The sequence below is a fragment of the Brachionichthys hirsutus genome, unplaced genomic scaffold (genome assembly GCF_040956055.1).
Source record: "Brachionichthys hirsutus isolate HB-005 unplaced genomic scaffold, CSIRO-AGI_Bhir_v1 contig_850, whole genome shotgun sequence".
Taxonomy (NCBI): domain Eukaryota; kingdom Metazoa; phylum Chordata; class Actinopteri; order Lophiiformes; family Brachionichthyidae; genus Brachionichthys; species Brachionichthys hirsutus.
The window spans coordinates 240,979-268,559 of NW_027180351.1; the positions used below are offsets into that span (position 1 = coordinate 240,979).

Genomic DNA, 27,581 nt, shown 5'->3' on the forward strand with positions numbered 1-27,581 from the left:
GTTGAATCCAAATCCTAATTATGAAACTAACCTTATGAAGGAGGGTCAGTTACTTTTTTTCATGCGTAATAGACAGAAATTATGGTAATAGCTCCATCTCACAGTGCTGTAGGGGAGAATTCCATTTGAAGAGCTCTGTGTTGACTAAAGGCAGCTGGAAAGATGTTTGAGATTCTCATCCAAGAGGCTTCTTAAGTTCTGAACGGCTGGTGGGGAGTTTCAAATCCAAAGAACACACACCTATGGGCAATTTAGTGTAACCAATTCACCTAATTTGCATGTTTTTGGTGGTGGGAGGAAGCCGGGGGAACCTGGAGAGAACCCACAAAGACAAGGGGAGAACATGCAAGCTCCTCACAGAAAGGCATCCCAAGTTAGATTTGAACCTATGACCTTCTTGCTGTGAGGCAACAGCACTTACCACTGCACCACCCCACCGCCCCTGATTGAAGAAACAAGCTACAATATGACATATCTAATCACTTCACTTAAGTTGTGAAACACCAAGACGCCTACTGTTTTAGCACCGAGACCGCATTGTTTACTCAATATGAACTCAATTATCAATTAAAATTCAGAGTGAAAAAAACATTTTTGATTTATAAGGAGCTATGTAAAGTTCATTCACTTTGCATTATTAGAGAAATGTATTTATTTAGTGTTATTATGAAAACCTAGTACCTGGTGACAGGCTATGCATAACTTGCTCACACATTTTTGAGATAGAGAGAGATTTTCAGGAAATGTCGCGATTGCAATAGCAGAAAATGTTTTAAATGAAGTAAACTCAATGTTTGGCTTCGTGCCCTTTCCTCGCTGAAGCACATCCAGGATAGAAGCCAGAACATAGAAAGAAAGAAAGTAATCCTTCATTTCAAATTTATCTAAATCAGTCCTGCTGAGGCTCGTCAAAAAAGCATCCTGGGGAAACAGTGAGTCACAGACAGGGGAGGGAGAGAAAGTGGGTTCAACACAAGGATAAATACCACATTCCATTACAACTGACTTATAAAAGCACCCCGGTCATAGATTTCTAATATAGAAAAGCACGTAATTATCCTTCAGTAATGTTCCCACAAAAATGTTCCCATTCTTATCCATAGGCCGTCTTGGTAAGAAAACATCCACCTCCTACAAGCTGCAGCCCAACAAATCCACTTTAACCTTTCACTCATGAAGTTACGCTCATCAAACAAAAGAGTCATACGTCTGTCATACCGATGAATACATAGAAGTGGCCTCATCAACGAGGTTATGGGAAGAGGACTGCTCTGTTCTTGTTTTTCTCCTCTCCCTACTTCCTTCTTTTTACCTCCCCTACATCTTTGTCACATACAGCCTAAAGTCAGGATCTCCCAAGGAGGTGTGTTGTTGCTTTATTCGTTCTGACATCCTGTGGGTTTTGAGGGAGCTGGCAGAGTGTGTTCAGAGCCAGTGTGTGATGTCATCCGTCAGTACATATAGGTGTCTGTATGGCCTTGTTCTAGGCTGTTAAAAGATCTATCTCCTGCGCGCGCGCACACACACACACTCCAAGCCACACAGCGAGCTCCATCTTAATGATGTGAGAACAGTAAATAATCTATTTAGCTAAGCAGTGAGTGTTATACGAAATGATACACTTACTGCAGGAGTGAATATGACTATTTAATGCCTAGAGGAATCAAGATGAGGACTACCCACTGTGCTCAGTTCACATATATATCCTTTAATAAATACATACCGTTATTATTAGTTAGAGGAAGACAGAGAGACACACAATTAATCCTCTAACAGTATGTTGCTGCAAGGGTATTAAAATAGATAATGTCCTCTTTTATGTGCATTGGTGAAAGAAATCTGGCAAAATAAGTGCATGCACAGGTGCAACGTCGCCACAACTGCATGTGGTGATCTTGCATGTGGTGACCAGTTGAAGAAAAAATCCCAGCTGTCTTTTCAGGAAGTTGCATCGCATTGTCAATCCTCGCCGCTACTCCTCTTGTCCAGGCGTTCAATCTAGACATTCAGCTGTCATGCATTAGTGAGAAGGGCCCTCACTTTGGGTGTTTTGGCAGTAATCTGAATCATTCAAGGGAATTTATGATTGTCATTCCACAATTTATCAATAGGAGTACCCCTTCTCCAAAATCTTCTTGAGGTTCCATCAAAAATAATAATCATTCCTAGTTACCACAGAAATGGCTAAAAAGAAAGTATAATATACAGAACAGATCCAGTTCATATATAACCAATAAAAAGTTTATGCGTACAGGCAGCATAGTGGGCATCATCTCCAGCTCTCAGAGATGCCACAGTTCATTTGTGTGTCTCAAGGGTTTGGACCAAATCCATCACAGAGAGCAAAAAGCCAAATGCCACAAACCATGTCACCGCAATTCATATTCTTCCTCTCTCTGAGGAGGGAAATAAAGACAGTGCATTATAGTCAAGCTAAATGATATTTCTCCTATTACATTGTGGAGAATGGACTGGCATTTCACCAGCCCCCTTTGCAAATTGTGCCAATGAATGATTTTTTACCAGCTCCTGACGGAACCAGATAAGACAGGAACTGCCACACAAAGACACTCGTGTCAGTTGATAATGGCAGGATGGGGAACTGAATGAATGAAGACAAAACCAGCAAAAAGCTAGAAGAGGATGAGAGGGAGTATATAAAGGGAGGAAATATCCTCTCTCTGGAGAAACAGTGTCAAAAAACAGTGATCACCGCATTTAGACAAATACAGAAAGCCAGGTGGGAAAAGAAATCTGAGAGAAAAGGACAATGGCATTTACATCAGTATATGAGAAAAAGCTTTGCTATAGAACAACCAGCGAGGAATTTCAGCTGTGGAAACAAGAAAGGCTTCGGGACAGGTGGAGGTAGGAAGAACTGAAAGGCAGCTTTAAATCTGGTGCTGCAGGAAAGGGACAGACACAGCGAGCGGGCAGGTTAATCTAGCTAATGGAGTGATGGACTGGGGAATTTGCAGCTGGGAACGGGGCCATCGAGAGGGAAGGGCATGCTGTGCCTTGTGGTTTGATGGGCATACAATGCCAATTACATGTGAGCTTCACAAGCTGTTACGTCCAATTATTGACCGGTTCACTGAGTCGTTGCAGCAAAGACTTTAACCCTTACTTTTTTATTTTCTGCACATGCTAGCAGTGTGGTTCTCAGGACGGCCAGTCAGAAAGAACTGACCGATTGCTGTAGCAATAGGTACAGTTATTGATCAACCTTAGGGGACTCCCTGGCGTTTCCTCCGGCACCACACAAATTAGTCTGTGATACTTTGACCAAATAAAATAAACAAATGTTTGTACAGTAGCTGAGGGAGAGCGCAGAAAGGTGCTGTGGTTTTTACTAACACTGTGGCTGGAGCCATGTTCTGGCAAGGAATGGATTCCAGACATCAAGCATGTCCATGAAAACAAGATATCAAGAGGTTATCGATTCATTAAATTCTAATTCAGGTCTATGGCATTTTGAGACCAAGTCTAACCCAGCACAGGTAGGCGCTGCAGTCGTAGTGGATTTCTGTTTTAGTAGGGACACGGTCTGGCCAACTCAGTTTGCCCTCTGGGTGCAAACACGAATCTTTCTCCAAAGTAGGGCATTAACATTTCCTGGATGAATGACAGCCGTAGTTGGGACCTTGTTCTAATGCATCATGATCTGAAGAATAATTAGATTCAGATTTTGCTCCTTTCATGTCTGAAATTCATCTTTTCTCAGTTTCTGTAAAAAGAAATACAATTCAAGGCCATATTTTTACTGCTTATATCAAGATACCTCAGTTTTTATAACTTCTAAGAAGAGTTGAATTTTATTTTCTTTTAGCACCAGAACAACAGGCACTCACAACGACTCCATGAAATGACGACAAGGCACAATCAATACATCTGCTTTAAATGGAAAGTGATAGTAAATTGGGAGGTGGGAGCTGGGAAGCAGACAGCATACGTAAACATGATGAACTGATCGAGCCAAGACCTACGGCACAAAAATAATTGAACTTTTGGAACTAGGGTAGTTTGTGGTGACTGGAAGTAAGCATAATTATACTGGTTTTATTGAAGAATTGGTGTACAAGATGAAATTTGTTTTAAAAATTCTAACTATTTGCAATTAAATTTTCCAACCTCAAAGCCACTGGGGTGAGATATAACATGCTGCATGTGTGGAGCTGTAGAGCTGTGAAAAAGAACAGTGAACATTTTTTTCCAGGTTATCATGATTAATGTTCAGCTGAGAAAATTAGTAATAGCTGAATTGATTAACACAGTTTCATGCTCAAATACAAATACTACGCCCAAGCATATTAGAATTGTATATCCCTCCGTCTAAAAAGGGGCCACAATTTGTTTTCTTCGTTTTCATTTCTCTCCGTTTGCTCTTAACCACACAGCTACTACAACATAAATCATTAGTTCATAGTGATTCTACCTCTGCACCACTACAGTCGCTGTAATTTCCCAACTAAATTACCACCATTAATCTGGGTCATCTGAAGCTTTTACGTTTGCTCTCAACGATAATGAACCTGTCTGCTATACTGCAAATCAGTTCAGGGGCTATTTTAGGGTAAAGAAACATAAAAAAAAAAAATACGTGGTATGCCCAAACTAACAGGGTATATTATCTTATTTCACAAGTCATGCATAGAAATGCCAATAACTCATGACCTTAAGTAATTTCGTCTGCTCTTCTGTTACTGATTGGATGTGATTTCAGGCCAACTACTGGAGTGAGCTACAACAGAAATTTGCTGATGTCACCCAATTCTACATATTTATGCTGCACTAAAGGTAACTCTGAAATATGGCTTTTGACAAGAAATGAAATATGACTTTTGCTGCTGCATATAGATTTTGTATTAACATGCAAAATCGTTTTGCATTCAACAAAGACATCATCTTGATTAACTGCCTTGATTAATATTATGTTTTCATCAGCTTCTGCCTGTTTCAAATAAATCTAGACAAATTCCCACTTAGAAATATGTTTTATTATTATTATTATTATTATTAGACAAAAATGTCCAGGGGTAACACAAAGGTTCAGGTGTCACAGGGTTTTGGTCCTTGGTGTCCTTCCCAAAGGGACTCCTCTAATTTATTTAAAAATAAGAAAAACATTGATGTGATAGTCAGATACTGCACTATCGATTGCTGCACCTGCTGTAGGTTGTCGGCAACTTATCAGCATCCGTGAGTAATATCTGATGAAGGCCTGGAGCAAAGGCAAAAATAGCCACTTGGACTGAAGGAACAACTCATATCACTAATATCACAATGTTTCTGGCAGTAACTTAATTTTTGTGATAATTATAGAGGGAAAAACTTTAATAAACCTCTTATGGGTCAAATGAAATGAATGACAAAAGAAATAATCTTTACACACCGAGCATGAACAGACAAGTATCTTGCTTTTTGGTTTTCTCTGCTAAGTTGTACATTTTTGGACCTACAGTAATAGTTCACCAGAAAGCTCAAAACTCAAGCTGCCAAAATGAGCAAATCAGCAACTACGTATTCTCATGCTGATCCCTTTCACTCAACAATCTATTGTAATCACAGGTAGCGGACTTGGCAACTCTCTGAGTTGGAGCATATTTCAAGGCACGGTTATTATAGCTGATCGTGCAGGAAAGGTGGTAACAAAGGCTGCTATTGTCCACAGTCTATTTCCAGTGACAATTTTTTAATCATTCTGAAAGTTTTCTCTGAGGAGACATTTGTGGGATGCCTGTTCTTTCATCGAGCCTGCCAGCTGGCTGAAACTGGTCTCTCGCTCTCTAAATTGTTCCAGATTCAGTTCACTCTGTCTCCCTTTGGTATCCCCTTCCGCTCAGAGATCTGGCAGCTGCTTCACTCAGCCTGCCTGCTTCAGGACTCAGCTTAGGAGACAATCTTTCTGGATTCTTCAACAGAAAATATAATTTTAACCAATTTACTCTTCCACTGGCAGAGGTGGCATATCTGCATATAATCCAGAAGCTGCACATGACGCAGACACGTTATATGCAACAGTATACAGTTTGTGTCCTAATGTTTACCTTAATGCTGCAGTCGGCAAAGTATTGTAAAATCATATAAACAGGGTTGAAAAAATGACTGTTAAAATAAATGTGAAAGAAAGAAATTACTGGGATACACCAAAACTTGTCAAATCTCGAAATTGGTCCCATACCCCATACTAATAAAAATCACAAACGTGATTGAATTGACTTTCGGGTGGAAAATTTGAAAAATGTTAGAAACTGGTCAAAAATAATATATAGCAACAAGAAAAAGTTCTATTTAGATATCCCTGATGGCTAACCATTGGCAGCATGCAGGCCCTCACAGGAAAAGGTTTGGGGACCCCTGGTGTAGGTTCACCGTCGTCCAGGTGACAAAAAAAACAAAGAATCAACTGGACTTGTTCAAGTTTGGTTGAAGACGTCTTAAGATGCTACTACTAAGTAATTAAAGAATTATTGCCAAAGCCTACCAACCAAAAAAAATAACATCAGGGTTGCTATCTTTTACAAACTTTGTTTTATTTATTTTTCCTTATTTTAGTTTATTTAACTATTTATCTTATATTAATGAAATTGCATTCCGTCACCGCTTCATACATATTCATCAGATTATCATTCCTAAACTATTATTATTATTATACAATTTGGTGGGAAGACCGTATGAAATGAAGGATGAAACAATTTTCTAGTGTGATGCGCCCGGTTAGCAAACTGAATGTCGGTGATTCAGACGGATTAGTGCATTTGCATTTTAGGCTTATCTGCTCTCTTGCTGATAGTAAAATGAGAAGGCTGACAATGCTTTCATGCCTGTACGGTAAATAAGAACCTATGGTCAGTGAAAACCTACGTCCCATTCCTTTACTGTAAACGTATACATGAAATGAGATTTGGGAGATTCCACCGGGCTCAGAAAATCCAAACAAAAAGTGTAGCTCACATTATATCGTCCACATACGTTCGTGTGTTCAGCTGTAATCCTCACTATGACTCCTGCATGCTAATCGTCTCTCAGATGTGCACTGAGCTGACGCCATCAAGTGGATAATGTGAGGAATGCAAATCTCTTAACGAAGAGAGACGTGCTATTGTGCGACAGTGTCTTTTCTGCAGGAGCGACTCCCTAAAGACATCAAGTCTGATAATCTCACATGACACAGAAGTGAAGGACATAAACAGGCAAAAGCAAAAGCAAAGGATACCATGTTAATATAAAAAAAGGAGATGGCAGATTTTGGACATTAAGTTAATGTCAGGTCAGAATAAAACAGCCGCACATCATCCATGTGGGTGGACACACATGCATTCAGCAGAACAAACACTGTCCAGATGGGATGGCCCACGGGCATTCCAAGAAATGGCTGCAAATGATGACTGATGTGGCAGAAGGCCTTGAAGACAGTTCATATGTCTCGCTATATATGTATGCATATGGATTTATGCAAGGACATGGCAGTTCTCCTGGCCTTCATTTGACATAAACAAGAAACGCACAGCAGCAGGCGACCCCAAAAGGGTGACATGACCACCTGGCTGGACCTGTTTCTAGCTGGTTGTCAACAGAGAGAGAAATAGAAATACATACACATGCTGAAGGATGTGGCACCATTTCTTAACCACGTTTACTGTGCAACTCAATATCAAATAATGTGGATGTTTCTTAAATCTAAAGTCTAATAGCTAATCGAATATCAAAAATAACCTGTTTCTGCGTAAGGAAAAACGTGTACACAAGTCATATTAACTGTTTGGTTATGACTGTTTTCATGTGATCATATGACAAAGCCAAGAAACTGATAGCTCCAAACCCAGAGACGTGCACAAAGACTTGCAGTTTACGTGTTTTTAACTTTAAAAACTCCTCTACTTTGTACTTTGTTGTAGCTGCAAGATCTAAGTCCATTCCCACCAGAAAACAAGTTGGATAATGTAGCAGGACAGAGGTTAAAGAACAAGGTCAACAGAGTTGAAGTAGGTGGTGAGGAGAGAAATGAAAGGGGGCCTGGAAAGTGGAGAAGGTGCAGCCAACCATAAACTCTCTTGGTAATTAAAGATTTCAAGAAATTAATAATCACAAAGGGAAAAAAGGGATGAGAAGTTAAAGAAAAGATGTTTGAAGGTTGTAAATTGCAAAAGATGTCTTGTGATTAGAAGGTTTAAAGGATAAGGAGTCAGGATAAAAGGAATGCCTGATGAGCTGAGGTAGAAAAAGGGGAGAAGGGTAAGAGAAGGCAGGAAAACAAGCAGAGATTAAAAGGGCAAAAAGAGTGATATTGCCTTTTCACATGGAAAATGAGACTTCTATGACAAATTGAGCATCATTGAAACTGACAACTGCAAAGGAGATGAAACCGTGTCTGATGGAGCATGACTGGGCAGGAATAATCATCTCATTTACTGATGTGGCTCATAACATTTAGCCAGACCAAAATGATGCAACTTCTTAGCAACAGTAGTTATGTCTGACTGTGAGTGGCGCATAAATTAACAGATTATTATGGCATCATCTAATTTTATTCTGCTGCATAATCTAGGAGCACATCAAAACCTTTGTTCAGCATTGTTTATTTTATAGCAATTTAGCTGCTGAAGATAGTGTGGTTATTTTGTTTCTTATATCTGGTTTGACTAAGCCAATGGAGATTTGAGAATCAAGACTGTGCTATTTTTGGAGCTTTTTGCATTCCATAGTGATTTTCAAGCATGCAGATTCATAAATGAGATTAGGGGATGGCGCAGGAAAAGCATGACAAAATTCTGATTTATAGTTTCCCAAAACTAAGAACCCGACACTCTATTACTATGCAGCGCAGACATTAATTAAACAACCCTCAAAGTGGCAGGGCCAACCTTCAAAATGGTGCATCAAGCCCTAAATTATTCATAGATGTGCTAAATGAAACATTATGTGGGGATGTGGTTCTCCCAGCAAAACTTTATGTGGCCTTCCCTAAAATTTGAACAACATTTTCACCGATTAAAAGCATCCCTTTTATCTCTGACTCTCACGTTTTCTAACACCCACAGACATCAACAATCGCACACAGATGCCACAGTCGAGCGAAGGGGCCCTTGGATGTGTGCGTCGCTGAGTTTGGCTCGCATGCTTTCCAGAGTAGAAGTGAACACACACAGCAATCCACTGAGTGATGTCACATTCCTCACGCTACCTGCGGCCCCTTGCCTTTCCCCCTCTTTTCTAATAAAGCTCCCAATAAGTTCTTACAAAATGAATGCTATCTCAAAAAGGCAGTGTGTGTTATTACACACCAACACCGCTGGCCTGTTCATTCATTTGGGCTCTGTCTCCTTCCCAACAGGTGTAGCTGATCAGACAAACCACAAAGCGCAGTGAGGGACACACAAACGCAAACACACAAATAACACACACAGTGTAAAGAGTTTTATATTGGCATATGAAAAATGCTTTTGAGCTGCATCTAGGTCTGTTTTTCTGTCTCAGATTGTGCAAACAAATATGAGCAGTTCCCTGAACCCCTCATTCTCAACAACTCTGAGGGCTTGGCAGTCCTTCACAATGAAATTCCGCCTCTGCACTTTGTGATATTGCTGGAGAGAGACTGATTTTGGGTGTGAGAGGTATTGCATGTGCGACACTGGATTTTGGTTCATGGGTCAACTAGAAACACACACCCAGTTTGGGTGTGTGTTTCTAGTTGACTCCATTCATGTCACTGTGTATAGTTTATGGTAAGAAGTAGTGATGGTGAGATGAAGCCTCATGAGGCATTGAACCACTCGAGCCGGGTTCATCTCTCGAAGCTTCATGTGCTCATGAAACCACATAATGACAGGCAGCTGTATCTGAACCACTAATGTGTGATGCATTGCATTTTTGTGTCTGTTGGGAATGTATGAATTACAGAAAATGTCATTTTTGAAAGAAATTTCTTCTCTTTATTTAAATTTTTTAAAGCTGTAATCGGGTAATTGTTGTATATTAAATTATGCTGGAAAAAGAATGTCATTATCACACCTGTGATTCTTAATAGTCGCCTGTATAAAGCCAGGGATACACTGCAGCTCGGAAAATGTGGCCGTTTAATTCCGAATCCTGCTTTATATGTAAATCACCGGCACTATGAAGCCAAAGCTCACAATATATGCGCTCGCACTGTACAGTCCCCATCACCAGGCTGCAACCTGACTGCTCACACTGTGCTGTATAAAATGGGGCTATAACTTACTATGAGCCTGTCTGGCATTTAACTATGGTCAATAAAGGCTGGTTTAAAAAATACTGTAGGTGTAGGCAGAACAGTGTTTGCCAGCCAGGGATTCTTATTTGGACGAGATGAACATGCTCTTTTGATCATCTGTGTGCTACACACACAAACACACACACGCATACACAGATATGGAATACATGCCTATATTCATTGCAGTGGACAAAAAGGCAGGAAGTCTAGAAACAAAAACAAACAATTCAACAGTGACACTCGGAAATCAGGCTGGAAGCTGAGACACAGGGGAACACAAAACCAGAGAAGGAATGGTCAGAATAAATACTGTGTGGAAAAACGAGACATAAGTGACACCAGTCAGGGAAGAGAATACAATCAGTTGAATGACACCAAAAATGGAGTTCATAATTCACTCAGAATTTGAATGCTGCTAAATCTATAAATCACCATATACTGTATAAATCATATTTACGTCATTAAATGTCAAAAAAAAAATAGTGATTATTGTATAAAGTGTTTTAATTCATGTGCAATTTTCTGATTTATAAATTCTGCATTCAGTCAAACTTTGGTTGAATCTACTAAATGAGTCTGATCACACAAACTCGGGTTTATTAAGGACCACTCCAATTTTTGCTCATTTGATTTCAAGATAAAGGCAGAACAATACCGCATAGGATGAGGCCTCCAATATTTAAACTTCATGACATCCGCAGTAAGCTCATAAAGTGAACTTTATGCCAGCACTAAAATAAAGCCTCCAGAGAGAGGAAGCCAGTCACCCCCGTGTGTCACGGACGGATTCATCACCGCAGCAGGGGGTCGATGTGACTCACTGGGTTTCATCAAAGAGGCCATGCTAATAACTTTGGCCAGCCTTGCAATGCCCTTGTAGTCTTGGGAGAAGGTTAATGGTTTTTAAACGTCACATGGACACTAGTAATTGTGCTGATTCAGCTGCTCAGGCACAGGGAGCAAGGGCAGCTCGGTCCGCCTGCATTTGTAAACCCACTCTCTTAGGGGGCTTATTCAAAAGCTATGGATCAGGTCTGCTTTACATCTGTCTTCAAGTTCCTTTGAACTGTGGGACAGCCACCATCTGGAATAGTGATATAGTGACTGTGATTACCTAAGTATTTTTTTTTTACTTTGCTTTGTCATACTATACTCCATAAAAAAGCCTCATAAAACAGTTTAAAAGAAAGTATTAAAATGATATAATGCGCAACATGTCAGCATGTCACTGTATGTTTGAAGTTATTTAAACGCTTTAAAGCAGCCAAAGTGAGAAATGTTAAAACACATTCAGTACAATAATTTGTGTTTTGTATATTTTAAAAGAAGTTCCCAGTTTTGCTAGACACAGAATAGCACTGCCCTTCTGTGGACATTCAAATAACTACAGTAAAGCTGTGACTGATAAATGTGCAGCGAGAAAGTTGCATGCCCACCTCGAGATAGTGAGGGCATTCGTCCCATCCACATTTCAAGAACTGTAGATTTTAGATTGATTTACATGGCAATAATAATAAAAAAAAATCCTAAGAAAATGTATTTCTGGTCAGCATTTCCACCTGGTAGGCCAGGACGCACAGATGATGTCATAGGAGGGCTTCACTTTTATATCAGCCTGGATCTGATAATAAAAACACCACATTTTTGATTGTTCTGACCAAGAAAACTATTGTTGTTGTTCATAAAACAGCACTTTTGAGCACGCCACATCCCCCAATGGCGGCTCGGTGGTGCAGTGGTGAGCACTGTTGCCTCACAGCAAGACGGTCGCAGGTTCGTCTCCGGCTTGTGGCTGTTCTGTGAGGAGTTTGCATGTTCTCCCCGTGCCTGCGTGGGTTCTCACCGGGTTCTCCGGCTTCCTCCCACCACCAAAGACATGCAGCTTAGGCTGATTGGTGACACTAAATTGTCCGTAGGTGTGAGTGTGTGTGTGGCTGGTTGTCTGTCTCTGTGTTGCCCTGCGATGAACTGGCGGCTTGTCCAGGGTGTCCCCCGCCTCTCGCCCATTGACTGCTGGGATTGGCTCCAGCTTGGCCCGCAACCCGACAGCGGATTAAGCGGTTAGAAAATGAAAAAGAAATGAACATCCCCCAATTCTACAAAACTGCCCACAAAATGCCGACCAATGTTTACTTTCATATCCACAGCAATGCCTGACTTTAAACTGAACTAATCCCAGCCCTGCTATAGAGGATAAAGGATTCGTAACTCAAATATTACAGGCATAAAAGCATTACTGGTAGAACATGAATAACCGATCATTAAATAACAAGGGCATTAAAAAAAAAGAACATACATTTAAATATAAATGACATATCAGGACAAAGACTTTCTAACAACCGTCATTCATTTCAATTAATATCTTCAATACTTTTTTTTTTCTATGCAGAAACATGTGATACCTGATACATGGTGGAAAAAAATATGCATTTAAATGATGTAAATGACTAATCTGAATATCTTAAATCTTTATTAAATAAACACTGTGTTATCTAAAATGGAAACATTACATCATCAGTTAGGTATATTTACTTAATTTAAATGTTGTGTGTGGTTTCATCACAGCTATTAGATAACTGTTGCAGAGTAGTGTGCGAAGGCCCATTCAGGCTAAGCCACAGGGCCCCAAATCTAAGTATTCTTTCTTATATTTCATTCTTGAAATCTCATTTTCTGTTGAAGTATTTCCAAGAAGGCAACTTTTATTGTAGGAAAGCTTTTCAATGTCGGCCTTTGCTGAAAAATCATACATTTCATCTGTCTCCATATCTGTGAATCGCTGCGGTAGATTTGATGCTTTCAAACTTCTTAAGCTACGTGTTGCCCCTAAATAATAATACTTATGATCCGAAAAGATGGAATTAAATTAGATTTAAACCGAACATTTGGGATTGACTGGTCAGTAGTATATAGCTTAATGAAAAGCACCAATGCTAGTGAGTGACTTATTTACAGGGAGAAATAAAGATGACACGCTTGAGATGTCTCACTGACTCGCTAGGATGGACGTGACCTTGCAAACACTCTATAACCCTGCTGCGCTCTCGGGTTAGACGCTCCGTCCGCCGTTTATGACTTTGCCTCCCGGAGGAGCGATGTGGATCGAGTCCAGGATGGGCCGCAGTAGCTGTCCGAATGGCCTGGTGAAGTAAAAAAAGGGGGGGGGGGGGGTTACAACACAATGGTGTTAAACTGGTCCAGGACACAACTGCACATTTAAACCCTGTTCATAATTCTGCTTTCATTTTCTATCCGTTCTTGTCAGTCCAATGAAATCCCTTGAGGAACTCCACTCCACTCTCTGCATTCTGTTTGCCACCGTGCACGGCTCTGACTGCAGGGGGAAATGGATGGAAATGGAAATGGATGCTCGAGTCACTAGTTACCATTAATAGTCCACTTTCAATCTGCCTCCCTGTGCCTCACGGAGTAAATCGAGAGGTAGAATCTTTTCACGTCTAACTAGCAAATGAAGGGTTTGATTAAAGGTCTAAGTACTGCTGGTTAATTAAATCTGGCAGCTTCGAAGGGCAGCAATAAAACAGCCACGTCTAGTTGGAGGGATGTGTGGACAAGGTGTCCACCTGTTCCAGGCGTTCTAGTGGGGGCCCTAGAGGCAGATAATGTCGTACAAAGAACAATCAAATGCAGCAAAGTCACACTGGATACGTGGCAGAACTTGCGCTTCACCTGTGACTGCTGCAAAGAGACCAGTGAGAATGCAACTCACCAAATCCTAAATGTGTGCAACATGTTGAAAAAGATACATAATATATGATTCACATATTCTATTCCACATGCTTTAGATACTCCAATCTAAATGTCAGCTCACTCGGAAAGGTGGCGACGACGGCTGTGGCTGCTAAGAGTGAAATCAATGATCGTAGACTCGATTGAAGTCGCCGCCAGCTGACCGGCTGAGTTTGACACTCACGTGGAGAGGACTTCTGACGGTAGGTCGGTGATGTAGGACGGGATGGCCCTGCCCGTCAGGAACTGAGCCACCTCATTGGTGAAGGTATTGCAGTTGTGCTCAAACAGACGATAGCGGTCCCCTCTGAAGCGGGAAGGAACAGCTGTGAGCTACTTCACATGATAGCAGCCTTTATGCTTTCAGGACTAGCCAGCAGCAAACACTAAAGCCTATAGCATGACATGATTACTGCTAGGAGTGATTTTTAGGATGCGCGCCTGCTTTGAGGGACCTTTAAAAATAAAAGGTACCTTTCCTGGGATGAGGTGTGAAGAGGAGATGTAAAACCAGCTACATAACCTGTATGCGTTTTCTCCTAGGGAAGAGAGGTAATCCATGAAGATCTCATCAGACACCTCAGTCTCTCCGAGCTCCACCACCGTGTCGGGAGGACCGAGCATTGTTCCACCCTGGGAGACACACACAGCAGACACATTAGAGGCATCACAGGAAAGCTACTGAAGAAATCATCGATGAGTCGATCATGGTCTCTGTAAAAGTAGAAATTCGCCTGAGAATGAATAAATTCTCATATGGATTTGAGAGATTTATCTTAAGCAGTGCATGAAAAGCAGCTACACAAACCAAACATGTAGCAAAGTACATTTCGATCTTATTTCAACTCTTATGGTTTGCATATAATTCCTGATAGTGTTATTTTACAGTCGTACCGGTGAACAGCTTGAGATACCTTCCCCTCCGAAGAAGAACTCGTCGCCGTATGCCACTATAGCTGTGTGCCTGAAAAGCACAATATGATCACAGAGGTAAATTAAAGTCAGACTCTCTCTCATAATATGAGCCAAAGATTATTAACACATTGCAGCTAACTGACCCAAGTCAGATCGACTATGCTTCATGTATGACTTCCTTAATTACAAAATTTAAGAACGAACAAAGAACAGAATCAGACACATTACCAACAGCGCTTTATACTCTATGTTCTTCAAGGCTTTTAATGTCAACAATGGCCTAATTTATAAGTCCCAAGCAAACCAGATGTCAAGATATCAAAAAAGAAGATTCATACCAGATACCATCAAGTTGCTTTCCTGCAATGACAAAAGGTAGTAAGGTTGTGTTAGCTTTTGATCTTCCTGTCCATCCTGTCCATGCAGCTCTATTCTCGTCTGATGTATGGGCATAAATCAAATCATCTTTAAAATGTAAAACAGAGAAGGACTCTCTCAAGCCCGTATTTATTAGTATCACTTGTCCCCGAGGCCAAGCTGCACTGGATTGTATCAGTACTTACCTAACATGACGGGGCTGAGGCTGCGGGCCATTCCTCTCGACACATCATAAATATAAAGCTGTACATTATATCGCGTGGCACTCTTATCCATTATGTAAACTACAAAATATACTTATATTATGATCTTACTACAGATCTCCGCGCCAGGGACAAGTGACTGCACAGCTGACTGAGTGGTGCGGAATGATGTCATCGTTACATGTCCGGGACTTCCTATTCGCTGCTTTCAAAATAAAAGCTCTATTGAGAAGGATGATGCACGAAAACGTGCGCTTTGTTTAAATTTTGTAGGATTTTGAAAGGAATGTAAAATGCATTTCCGGTATTACCAGTTCTCGCGACTTACTGTATGCTTCACATTCTGAAACGGATGGTGGCGGTAATGCACTTTCTATGTCTTAAGCAGCTACTATTGTAATTAGCAGTAGAAGAAGAAACCATAGCTGGACCAAAATAGACAGTCGAGGGCTAAAGCAGCTGACACCCCGTAGAAATGGCTGCCACCGGAGTTCTTCCCTTCATAAGGGGGGTAGACCTCAGTGGAAACGACTTCAAAGTAAGACATTTGGGCAGTATTCTTTCATTTAATATCAATATAGTTGAACAATGAACTTATTTAATTCGTTAGGAGAAGCTAATGAAGTTTCATCGTTCGCTAAGACACTACTTTAGCTTATCATCGCTAGCATTGGGCGTTAGCTAGTAGACAGCTGTTTGACATGGACAAAGTGGTTCTCTCCCCCCCGTCCCACAGGCATCGTAAGGTCACTGCTTTGCTCGGGGGTAATTGTTTTTACATTGTTACACTATTCTGGGTTGTTTGAAATAACGGAACGTTAGCTCCCCCATTTCCACCTTCATGTTAGCTACTTGAGAAGCACAAAATGTGTCCAATATTCACGGTCAGCATTGTCAGATAATACTACACTCAAAGCAAATTTAGACAAAATGATATAAGCTTTCTTGGAAGGCTAGTCAGTCAGCCATTACTGCATGACTTTCAGGTTTTCACACAATCGTTAATGAATTGGTAATTATTCATATATTAGTCAGAGCAGGATGACATCATTTCCTCTGACAAATTGTGGCCCACATTAACTATTCTTAACTTCAGTTTTTGTATTGAGATTATTTATTGTACGGTTGTCATACTTCTATATTTGTACTATTAAGAAACACTCCACTCTTATTTACTTGGCCTGTGTTACATTACTTCTGCCCAATGTATTGACAGCATGAACGCAGAAACTAATATTATACTTACACCATTATTTCAGTTTTAAATAATTTTTTGTATGTAAAAAAATATATATATCAACTGTCTTCATAGGGTGGATACTTCCCAGAGCATGTCAAGTGTATGAGCAGCCTGCGGTGGCTGAAGCTGAACAGAACAGGACTGTGTTACCTCCCGGAGGAGCTGGCCTCACTGCAGAAGCTGGTGAGACATAAAGAGCAGTTTGCTTGATATTAGCTTCTCCGTACATGTGGATACATTATTCACTACATTAACATTACTGTTGCCATTTCTTCTCTCTCTTTTTTTATCGTTCTTAGTGTGTGATGTTCTTTAATTAGCAGCAGCAAGTGTTCTAAATTTATATCGTTAGTCCTAGGTTAGTTATTTTATTCCATGTTTGTTTGTATTTGTCTGCGCATCCAACCGAGATTCATCCAGTGATGCTAAATTCTAATAACTAATTAATAAAGCTGTTTTTTTTAACTTCATGTGAGGGTAACTGAGGAATCAGCTGATTAGAGCGAAAATATGATTTGTGCTAGCATGAGAGATCATTCCAAGGTTAGGTAAATAAATGCTCTGTTATGAAGCATAGGAGTCACAGTGTCTGAGTTATGTATATGTGAAAGCTGCTTTGATTTTATCCCAGTTCACTTAGGTCGTTCTGTTTAGCAGCATTAGTTCCAGCAGGACATTGCACTTTGACTTTGTGGAGTTTAGTTATCTGATGTTAGATGATCGTGATTTGTTTGTGCAGTGCACCGTAGCCATACACAAAACCTCCTTTCTTTCCTTTTTAGGAGCATCTTTCAGTGAGTCACAACAGCCTGACCACCTTACATGGAGAACTGTCCAGTTTACCGAACCTGCGGGTAACTGACACCCACACATAAAAAAAAAAATGCAAATGCAGATGTCTTTATAAACTGTCCAGAAGCCGGGGTTAAAATCAGTACTGAATGGTTTGTGCTGAGTTTTGGTGTGGTCAGTTGGTATTTATATGAATGTGTCATTGTACTCTTATCCTAAAAGTGTTTTCACTGTTGACACAGGCGGTGGTGGCCAGAGCAAACAACTTGAAGAACTCTGGAGTTCCAGACGATATCTTTCAGCTAGATGACCTTTCTGTGCTGGTGCAAACAATCTCTCCTTTTCTTCTTATCAACCCCTAAAAAGCCTTTTTGAGCGTGATAAGAATTAAAACATGTATCTGTCAGTGGATTGTAGCTGTTCATATGGTTGAACATTCAGTTGGAGATGAAATGCAATATTCCAAAAATAAACTTGACTTGCAGACATCATTTTAATCAGACATAACTCTGTGTTTGCACGATTTCCTTTCCTTGTAGGATTTGAGCTATAATCAGCTGACGGAGATCCCGAGAGACTTGGAGAACAGCAGGAACATGCTGGTGTTGAATCTCAGCCACAACAGCATCGACTCCATTCCCAACCAGCTGTTCATCAACCTGACAGACCTGCTCTATCTGGACCTGAGCGACAACAAGCTGGACAGTCTGCCACCCCAGATGAGACGCCTAGTTCACCTGCAGACGCTCATTCTGAACAACAACCCGTTAATGCACGCACAACTGCGGTAAGAAATGTGATATTGATTTTTGAGCTTTAAATCCGATGTAGACATATTTATGAAACAGAAAGCTCTATTAAGACCACCACTGTCTCTGTCTGAGCAGCCAGCTGCCAGCCATGGTGGCATTACAAACCCTCCACCTGAGAAACACCCAGAGGACCCAGAACAACATGCCCACCAGCCTGGAGGGACTGACAAATTTAGCAGGTGAGACACGCGCTCTTGTTCTAAGTCACTTTATCTGTATCTGAAACAAGTTTTACAAGCCCGTGTTCCGTCTGTCCCTCCCATCTCTCTCAGATGTTGATCTGTCATGTAATGACTTGATTCGGGTGCCCGAGTGCCTCTATTCACTGGGAAGTTTGAAGAGACTCAACCTGAGCAGTAACCAGATCTCTGAACTGTCCCTCTGCATTGACCAGTGGACTCAACTGGAGACACTTAACCTAAGTCGCAACCAGCTCACTTCATTGCCTGTAAGGTCGACGTGGCTTTCTGTAGAGCGCATTTCAAATCTTGTAGGAATATTAAAAGTGATAAAAAGGTGCTACCATCTTTAGGAGTTGTGTAGATAGAGTTGCTGCAATTGAAATGATGGTATTATATTGAGATGGTAGCAGAGAGAGATGAATACATCAAAACAGGGGCTGCTAAGACCTATATCTGTACTGCAGAAATATGAGAAGCATCCATATTCATGGCACTGACGGTTCCTTTCTAGCATGGCCATATGGTTGTTGACGTAGTCATTTGAATAATTTCTGTGAAGTGTCTACTATTTAACATTTGTTTTGTGTGTTTCTTTCCAGTCTGCGATCTGTAAACTGTCCAAACTGAAAAAGCTTTATGTTAACTCCAACAAACTGGACTTTGATGGCGTTCCTCCCGGTGTTGGAAAACTGTCCAACCTGACAGAGTTCATGGCTGCTAACAATAACCTGGAACTGATCCCTGAGGGTCTCTGCAGGTACAGTCACACAGATTTAAGGTGCTGTGATGGATGAGACATCAGTCACAATCAATCAGGATTCATTCTACAATAATATGGCATTGCATCATCTCACAGTATGAGGGTATGTGAATTTGTTCAGGTGTGGCAAGCTGAAGAAGCTGGTGCTGAATAAAAACCGCCTTGTGACGCTGCCAGAAGCCATCCACTTCTTGACTGATTTAGAGGTACAGTAATCACCACACAGTGCAGATAATACCGAACACAAACAGCATTCAAACCAACATCAATCCAACTTTTTGGATTAATGTTGGATCAAACAATTTGGCTGTGAAATGTATGTTCAATGTTAAAAGCTGAAAAACCCGAATTGAGCGCATTTCAAATTTTGTAGGAATATTAAAAGTGATAAAAAGGTGCTACTCTTTAACATAACAGTTCATACATCTAATAAGTATAATTGATTGATTATTTATTTTCTGAACACAATAACATGTCTTTCTGTAGGTTCTGGACGTGCGTGAAAACCCCAACCTGATAATGCCTCCTAAACCAGTTGACCGAGCAGCAGAGTGGTACAACATCGACTTCTCCCTTCAGAACCAGCTGAGGCTGGCCGGGGCTTCGCCTGCTACAGTAGCTGCTGCCGGAGGAGGTCTGTGCAATGAACATTCTACTCTAATACACACGATTGGCTCCTTTTTGTGCTCCACAGAGTACAACTTGTGTAAATCTTTATCTATGTGTTTAGGAGCCAGCCCCCGAGATCCCCTGGCGAGGAAGATGAGGCTAAGGAGGAGGAAGGACTGTTCGCAGGACGATCAGGCGAAGCAAGTGCTGAAGGGCATGAGTGACGTCGCACAAGAGAAGAAGAACTTGGAGGTATGGATAAAGATAAAGAGAGAGAGATATGTAGACAAAGACATTCTGAATGCAAGCTGGATTTCTTTCTACCAAGACAATCTGTTGATTTCTCAGGAGGACGGTGATTTGAAATACGGTGATCTAAAGACCAGGCGCTGGGACAAGAGTCTGGAAAAACCTCAACTGGACTACTCAGAGTACTTTATGGATGATGCAGGACAGGCAAGCTGTGTGTGTGTGTGCGTGCGTGTGTGTGTGTGTCATCTACAACTAAAATGTCCTTGAATAAGGAGCGTCGTGTAAGACTATACGTTTTCTCTATTAGTCATAACTTATTTGTGTCTCTGTTCTACAGATTCCAGGTGTAACGGTGTGGCAGATAGAAAACTTTGTTCCCCTCCAAGTGGATGAAACATTTCATGGCAAATTCTATGAGGCTGATTGCTACATCGTCCTTAAGGTAAAGCATGAGAATCAGTCTTCATTCACATAAATGCATGTCAACCTGTCATTACTTGGATTATCATTGGGCAGGTTGTAGCAATGACTAATTGTCTCTTTGCTATTTCAGACGTCCCTGGATGACAACGGTGCGTTGACCTGGCAGATCTTCTACTGGATCGGTCAGGAGGCAACTCTGGACAAGAAGGCCGGCTCTGCCATCCATGCCGTCAACCTCAGAAATTTCCTCGGAGCAGAGTACAGGACGATACGGGAAGAGATGGGTGATGAGAGCGACGAGTTCAGTGCTGTATGTGGAAGCAGTACACACACATTCTAATACACCAATGCAGAAATACACACAAATGACTAACAGTCAAGGAATGTCTCATCATCTAAACGTAGCTTTCAGGTGCATTCGCAGTTCTTCCAGAACCCCAGCTTTATTCGATGAGCAGAAACCAACGTTTCTAATCGTACGAACAGTCAGCTGCTACATGCCTGTCATGTGTGCAGGTGTTTAACAACGAGATCTCCTACATAGAAGGAGGAACAGCCAGTGGATTCTACACTGTGGAGGAGACGCAGCAGGCTGTCCGGTAGGCCGAAATGAACTCCTTCAAAACGTGTTTTTATTATTCCTTGGGTCAAAGTTGTTGTTGTTGTTGTTTTTCTATGATTTTTGCCGTATTCTTTCTCACAGTTTTAATTCTTTTTATACGCTTATCAGGTTGTACAGAGTTTACGGCAAGAAGAATATCAGACTGGAGTCCGTAGCCTTGAAAGCCTCCTCCCTGGATCCGCGGTAATCCTCATAGATTCGTTCTACTTTCATGTCGTGTGACAGACAGTTTAAAAGCATACTCACCCTTTACTGCCCTTGACATCCCGTCTTTGTCTTTTTGGTAGTTATGTCTTCCTGTTGGACACGGCCCTGGAAATCTTCATCTGGAGAGGCGCCAATGCCACGCTCAGCAGCACAACAAAGGCCAGGTGAGACACAAATCAAGTGCTAATGAAAACGGTCCCCACAATTATAGTTTTAAGAACAGCTTTGTCATTTATTCCAACCAATAGGGGGTCTGATCTTATGTTTTGTATTTCATCTTTCAGGTTATTTGCAGAAAAGATAAATAAGAATGAGCGTAAGGGGAAGGCAGAGATCACAGTCCTCATGCAGAACCAGGAGCCTCCGGGGTTCTGGGAGACACTGGGAGGACAGCCGGAGGAGATCAAGAAGCACGTACCAGACAACTTCTCTCCGATCAGACCCAAGCTCTACAAGGTACTTCTGTTTAAGAACTGCTACAGCGCTGTTCCCTGATGGCGTACTACGACGGACCACTGATGCGTTCTTGATCAATGTCCTGAAGGTGGGTTTGGGCCTGGGGTACCTGGAGCTGCCACAGGTCAACTACAAGCTGTCAGTTGAGCACAAAGACCACAAAGTGAAACTGGACACGCTACCGGAGCTGAGACTGGTATGTTCATGTTCTGCGTTAATCACTAGAACGTGCACGTTATCGTTTTACCCTAAAATCATCTACTCCGCATTGCCATCCCTCTCATTAGGTGCAGTCCCTGCTTGACACAAAGTGCGTGTACATCCTGGACTGCTGGTCTGATGTGTTCATCTGGATCGGGAGGAAGTCTCCGCGTCTTGTCCGAGCCGCCGCCTTAAAACTGGGTCAGGAGATCTGCTCCATGCTGCACCGGCCCAAACACACCTGCGTCACTCGAAACCTGGAGAGCACCGAGTGCCAGGTAAGACTTTGAGTATAATGCTTCTGGATATCGTGAGACTGGGGTGTCGTGTAAACTCGTTTTATTAAGTTTAGTTCACTTTGTATTTTTGTTCATCCTATTAATCTTAGTTTCTCCTCATTAGGTGTTTAAATCCAAGTTTAAGAACTGGGATGATGTGTTGAAGGTTGACTACACCAGAGCGGCGGAGACCATTCAGCAGACGGACAATCTGCAGGGAAAGGTCAGCCTGATTGCAGGGTGCTCGTCAGATGCTGCTCATGGAATCAGGCATTGTTCATTTACCAGCCTTCAATGTCTGCGCTGAGCAGCTTCAGGTGATGTTTGTCCAAACCAGAAATATGGAGCCGTTTCCATGTTCCCCTCCCAGGTGAAGAAGGACGCAGAGCAGAAAGACCAGATGAAAGCCGACCTCACAGCTCTCTTCCTCCCCCGGCAGCCAGCCATGCCCCTAACTGAGGTAAACAACGAAACAAAAAGGCATGCTCTGCCAATCCTCTCCTTCAAAGTGAGACCAGCCGCCACCTCTTGTGTATCTTTTCTGTCCAGGCTGAGCAACTGATGGAGGAGTGGAACGAGGACCTGGATGGAATGGAAGGATTTGTGTTGGAAGGAAAGAAATTTGCTCGCCTGCCTGAGGAAGAGTTCGGTCACTTCCATACCCAGGACTGCTACGTCTTCCTCTGCAGGTAGGGGAAGAAGGCGACTCCGGGAATCCAGCAGAGCCAGGAATTTGGAGCTTGGAGTGATTCTTGGGAGTTGTGTATTTAAAATGAAATCACTGTAACCTTAGATAAAGTATATTTATCTAAGGTACTTCCAACAGTAACAGAGAGGCGGCGCCGGTGGTTTGACACTGTTCTATCAAACAGAGTCACCGTCTTAATCAAATCTCACTCGGCTCTCAAAGATACTGGGTGCCCGTGGAGTATGAAGATGAAGAGAAAGGGAAGAAGGAGGGCAAAGGCGGCAAAGGAGGTGGAGGAGCAGCTGAGGAGGAGGAGGAGGACAAACAGCCTGAGGAGGACTTCCAGTGTGTCGTGTACTTCTGGCAGGGCAGGAAAGCCTCTAACATGGGCTGGCTCACGTTTACCTTCTCCCTGCAGAAGAAGTTTGAGAGTCTATTCTCTGGAAAACTGAAGGTATCTGGATTATGTCTTCCTGTTATTTGACTCTGACTCATCGCAATCACTGTTTTACTTTACGAAACACTGACGGCCGTAGCCCATCTCGCTGTTTAGGTGGTGCGCATGACCCAGCAGCAGGAGAACCTGAAGTTCCTGTCCCATTTCAAGAGGAAGTTCATCATCCACAATGGGAAGAGGAAACAGATGCTTGACGCCGCTCAGCCCTCCCTGTACCACGGACGCACCAATGGCAGCGCGCTTTGCACCAGGTAGAGCGGACCTCGCATGTTTTTCCTTAAAGCCTTTAAGTGGGGAGAAACCTTTTTTTAAACATTTGTTTTCACCCGGCATCGCTCATCCAGGACCATCCAGATCGGAACAGACTCCAGCAATCTCAACTCGGAGTTCTGCTTCATCCTCAAGGTTGGAATGTTTTATTTCTTGTTTTCCCTGAAAGACATTGTCTCCCGTGTCTCTTCTGACTCCTTCGGTGTCTGAGTAACGGCCGGCTCCCTTCAGGTTCCGTTTGAGAGCACAGACAATCAAGGCATCGTTTACACGTGGGTGGGAAGAGCTGCGGATCCCGACGAAGCCAAACTGGCCGAGGACATCATGAACTGCATGTTCGATGACACGTACAGCAAACAGGTAAATGTGTGTGTGTGTGTGTGTGTTTCATTATCTACAGTCTGTGCAGTTTTTTATGTTATTTGGCCAAATGATTAATCAGGTTGTCCTTTAGGTAATTAATGAGGGGGAGGAGCCAGAGAACTTCTTCTGGGTGGGGATTGGTTCACAGAAGCAGTACGATGAAGATGCAGATTATATGAAACACGCTCGTCTCTTCAGGTGAGTTCATCTAACTTGTTGTATATTTAAAAAACGTATTTGTTGAATTAAAAATAACTGTAAAATATGATAAATATTGTACATATACTTTAGCCCTCTGTGGTATCTCTTTCCTTCTCCTCCTGATGCTCCTCCCTTTAGGTGTTCAAATGAGAAGGGTTATTTCGCTGTGTCTGAGAAGTGCTCAGACTTCTGCCAGGACGACTTGGCCGATGACGACATCATGCTGCTGGACAACGGCAAAGAGGTAGCAATTGAAAATGTGTTTTTATACGCGTAAAGTGGAATTGCATCGTTTATTACTGTGTAAATGTGATTTTTGCGTCTTCCTCAGGTGTACATGTGGGTCGGTACTCAGACCAGCCAGGTGGAGATTAAACTTAGCCTGAAAGCCTGCCAGGTCAGTGGGGAAACCACAGTTTGTGTGTCTGTGGCTGTATGAGGGTTCAAATGTTGTCATTTATCCACTTCCTGTTTAGGTTTACATCCAGCATATGCGTTCTAAAGAAGCGGAACACCCAAGGAAGCTGCGGCTGGTGCGGAAAGGGAACGAACCCCACTGCTTCATGCGCTGCTTCCACGCCTGGGGGACTTTCAAATCTCCACCCTCATAGCCTTGAATCCATAGCAACACTCTCTCAAACATCAAATGCATTTACTGCCCTTTCATTTTCTTTGAGTGAGATGATGATGTCTGTGCCTCACGCAGCTTTTACTAGCGCTCTGGTCCCTTTGCATGCAGCAACTTGGTGGCCAGCATTTTAATCCCTCCCTACAAAAATGGACGCCGTCGCTCAGGCTTAGCGTCTTTAGGTCAAGAAGCAAAGGATCTTTTCTACAAGCATTTTTTTTTTGCGGCCAGTCTGACTACAGTTGTTCAGTGAGAAAAATAGAATTTTGTTTTGAGATAAAAATAGATCTAAGGTGTACAGAGGCTTTATAAAAACCCAAACGGTGCCGAGTCTGACGTATCAATCTGCTTTTCTGTTTGTGCTGTGGGATTAAAGGATCATGACTGCAGGAAGTCACTCCTCCGTGCTCTGGATCATTCGGGGACAGCACTGTAGTTTTTCAGATGAATGTTTCTTTATGCATATATTTTTCTGTTGTGTGGATTGTAACCGGCAGGTGGGTGTGTTCGTCCCATCCACCCCCATCTAAACGGGGACTTGCTGTTTGGTCACTGATCCAAGCGCAAAGGGAAGCTTTTTTATGACATTGGTTTAAATCCAAACAAAATATCTTTGTGTCAATGCTTTGAAAGTAACTTTCCTTGCCATGTGGGAGTTACATTTATTTATCCAAAGACTTGTGGAGCAGAGGTCAGGGTGCAAGTTATAGCTGATTACGCAGAGGGCTGTTTTATCAGAGATATTTAAATGTGCAATCTGCCTGGGAGATACTGAAAGGAAATGCTGCGCTCGTCTCATCAGTGTTTGTTGACTCGCTCTTCTGGAGCAGAGGACGAGAAAGGAAAAAGTTTCCATCCAAAATATTTATTTTTGAAAAAGTAAATGCATGGTGATCAAAATTCATTGGGTTTAAATTCATTTGTTTTTGCTTCTATTTTGTAATTGTTCTTTTTGAATTTAAATGGGAGATAATTTGCACCAACCTGATTCTCTGATCGGACGAGGGACGGTCAGTTTAACCGGTTCTTGGTCTGTGCCTCCAGGGTCCATGTTTAATTGAACTGCTGTATTGCTTCTTCCGATCATGTGACCTATCTTGTAAGCAGACAATGTTCCAGGCAAGCTGACCGTAGTCTGTGTGGCTGCAGCAACCATTGTTTTCTTTCTTTGTTGGGTACCTGATTGTGTGTGTGTGCATGCTCTTGATGCCACTTGCAGATGCTTTATTTATTTTACACAAAAATAAAATCACATTGCATTTTGACTTGTGTAATGTCTGGGCAGGTTTCACACAAACCTGTGACGTTTCTATGGAAGAGTCTTGCAATAGGATTACATATTTAAAGTGATGCTGCAGGTTTTAATTTAAATAACTTTATCCTGAGTCCTGCGAGCATACAATGAAGTTTTGTATCAGGGAATCATTGGAATCCCAGTCTGACGCCAGTGAAGCTCTCGCTAAAACATGGAGCGCAGACAAGTTCTATAGAGTAAATAATTTTATTAACATTCACAATTCTTTATCAGCCAAAATGCTAAACAACCCAATGACCTACACACAAAACTGAACGACAAAGTAGAAAGAAAGTATAGCTGTAATGGGAAAGGTAAATGTGCCAGCTGTAGCGTCAAAGAGTTAATATCTGAGCACCAAAAATAACCTAACAAACGTAAAAGGGCATTGATCCCTACCGGGCGAGCTACATTAGTTCATAGTGAGGTCCCTTTTTGACTTATTTAATGTGTGGTGATCAGGAAGCTTGAATACTGAGCGATCTTAAGGCTACAACAGGTTCTACTTCTAAAGTTGTACTCTAGCATCGGCTTTCAGCTGTAAACCTGCCTTCTTTAAACCTCGGTATAGATACTGTATTTATGCACTTTTGTTTTTACACAGTATGACTTCTTAAAAAGTGGGTTAAAAATACCGGTGACCAAAGCTCTGCATCTAGCCAATATTACCCAGAATGCACCCATTCACAGACACTTCCCCAAAAAAAAAAACAAGAAGCCATCTCCTGCGTGCATCAGAGAACATTACACCCATCATTCGGCTGGCCTGCCCCTGCCACACTTCCCTGAGTCCCACTATTATTTCTGCATGTTATGAAGCAACGTCAGCCCAAAACCTCGTCCTTCACCTTCAGCCTCTTGTCTTCATGTTGGATCACTGACCACAGCGTTCTTTTCATCGGTCCCGATATGACTTTGAACTTGAGTAGGCAATCAACTCTCAAATGCTACCTTAGAGACCGGTGTCGTACCTCCACAGCTCCACGTCACCGTCCACCTCCTCGTGACGCACCAGCCCAATGACAGATTTTTGCTTGATAGGAACAAAGAAATATTACCCAAATCTCCAGTCGTAAATACGTCGTACCTTCGCCTCTCCCTCAACAGCTGGTTGTCTCCAATTTATCTTCTCTTCCCAAATTCTGTTTGCTCTTAAATTATCTTTCGTCAAAATCGTACAACTCTAATATCTTAAAGCACCGATCATTACAGACGACCTTCATTATCTCAGAGTAGACAGGGAGCTTCTTAAAACAATGGCGATGTGCTTGACATTCTGGTACATTGATCGGAAATGCAGGTCATTCACAGGGGCTGCGTGGCGTTAAAGTGGCACGCAGAACATTCCAACACAATCCAGTCGTGC

General features: G+C 42.0%; 2 protein-coding genes across 2 annotated transcripts; one reads left to right on the top strand and one right to left on the bottom strand.

Moving 5' to 3' along the window:
- Nucleotides 1-12,683: 12,683 nt before the first annotated feature.
- On the bottom strand, nt 12,684-15,614 carry LOC137913919 (desumoylating isopeptidase 1-like). The gene is made up of 6 exons (XM_068757540.1): nt 15,463-15,614; nt 15,238-15,259; nt 14,879-14,948; nt 14,508-14,617; nt 14,169-14,291; nt 12,684-13,374 (listed from the first exon to the last, which is right to left on the bottom strand). Exons 1-6 carry the CDS (start codon nt 15,551-15,553, stop codon nt 13,284-13,286), a joined length of 507 nt encoding a protein of 168 aa, XP_068613641.1. The 5' UTR covers nt 15,554-15,614; the 3' UTR covers nt 12,684-13,283.
- Nucleotides 15,615-15,955: 341 nt separating this feature from the next.
- Nucleotides 15,956-26,186, top strand: LOC137913909 (protein flightless-1 homolog). The gene is made up of 31 exons (XM_068757530.1): nt 15,956-16,018; nt 16,793-16,903; nt 17,503-17,574; nt 17,755-17,835; nt 18,052-18,299; nt 18,400-18,503; nt 18,597-18,772; nt 19,106-19,263; nt 19,388-19,472; nt 19,753-19,900; nt 19,997-20,127; nt 20,224-20,331; nt 20,465-20,569; nt 20,681-20,860; nt 21,067-21,149; nt 21,281-21,355; nt 21,460-21,543; nt 21,664-21,835; nt 21,924-22,031; nt 22,123-22,314; nt 22,439-22,537; nt 22,685-22,774; nt 22,864-23,003; nt 23,225-23,456; nt 23,556-23,710; nt 23,804-23,864; nt 23,961-24,089; nt 24,184-24,290; nt 24,432-24,537; nt 24,625-24,690; nt 24,770-26,186. Exons 1-31 carry the CDS (start codon nt 15,956-15,958, stop codon nt 24,902-24,904), a joined length of 3,804 nt encoding a protein of 1,267 aa, XP_068613631.1. The 3' UTR covers nt 24,905-26,186.
- The last annotated feature ends 1,395 nt before the right edge of the window (nt 26,187-27,581 follow it).

What these genes read in the sequence shown, in the direction of transcription:
- LOC137913909 (XM_068757530.1), top strand. Translation starts at nt 15,956, where the DNA reads ATGGCTGCCACCGGAGTTCTTCCCTTCATAAGGGGGGTAGACCTCAGT. An exon ending in CCAGTTTACCGAACCTGCGG is followed by an intron (nt 17,575 to 17,754) that starts GTAACTGACACC and finishes CTGTTGACACAG; the next exon opens with GCGGTGGTGGCCAGAGCAAA. An exon ending in TTATGGATGATGCAGGACAG is followed by an intron (nt 20,332 to 20,464) that starts GCAAGCTGTGTG and finishes TCTGTTCTACAG; the next exon opens with ATTCCAGGTGTAACGGTGTG.
- LOC137913919 (XM_068757540.1), bottom strand. Translation starts at nt 15,553, where the DNA reads ATGGATAAGAGTGCCACGCGATATAATGTACAGCTTTATATTTATGAT. An exon ending in CCTCAGCCCCGTCATGTTAG is followed by an intron (nt 15,260 to 15,462) that starts GTAAGTACTGAT and finishes TTGTCATTGCAG; the next exon opens with GAAAGCAACTTGATGGTATC. An exon ending in CCGTCAGAAGTCCTCTCCAC is followed by an intron (nt 13,375 to 14,168) that starts GTGAGTGTCAAA and finishes TTACTTCACCAG; the next exon opens with GCCATTCGGACAGCTACTGC.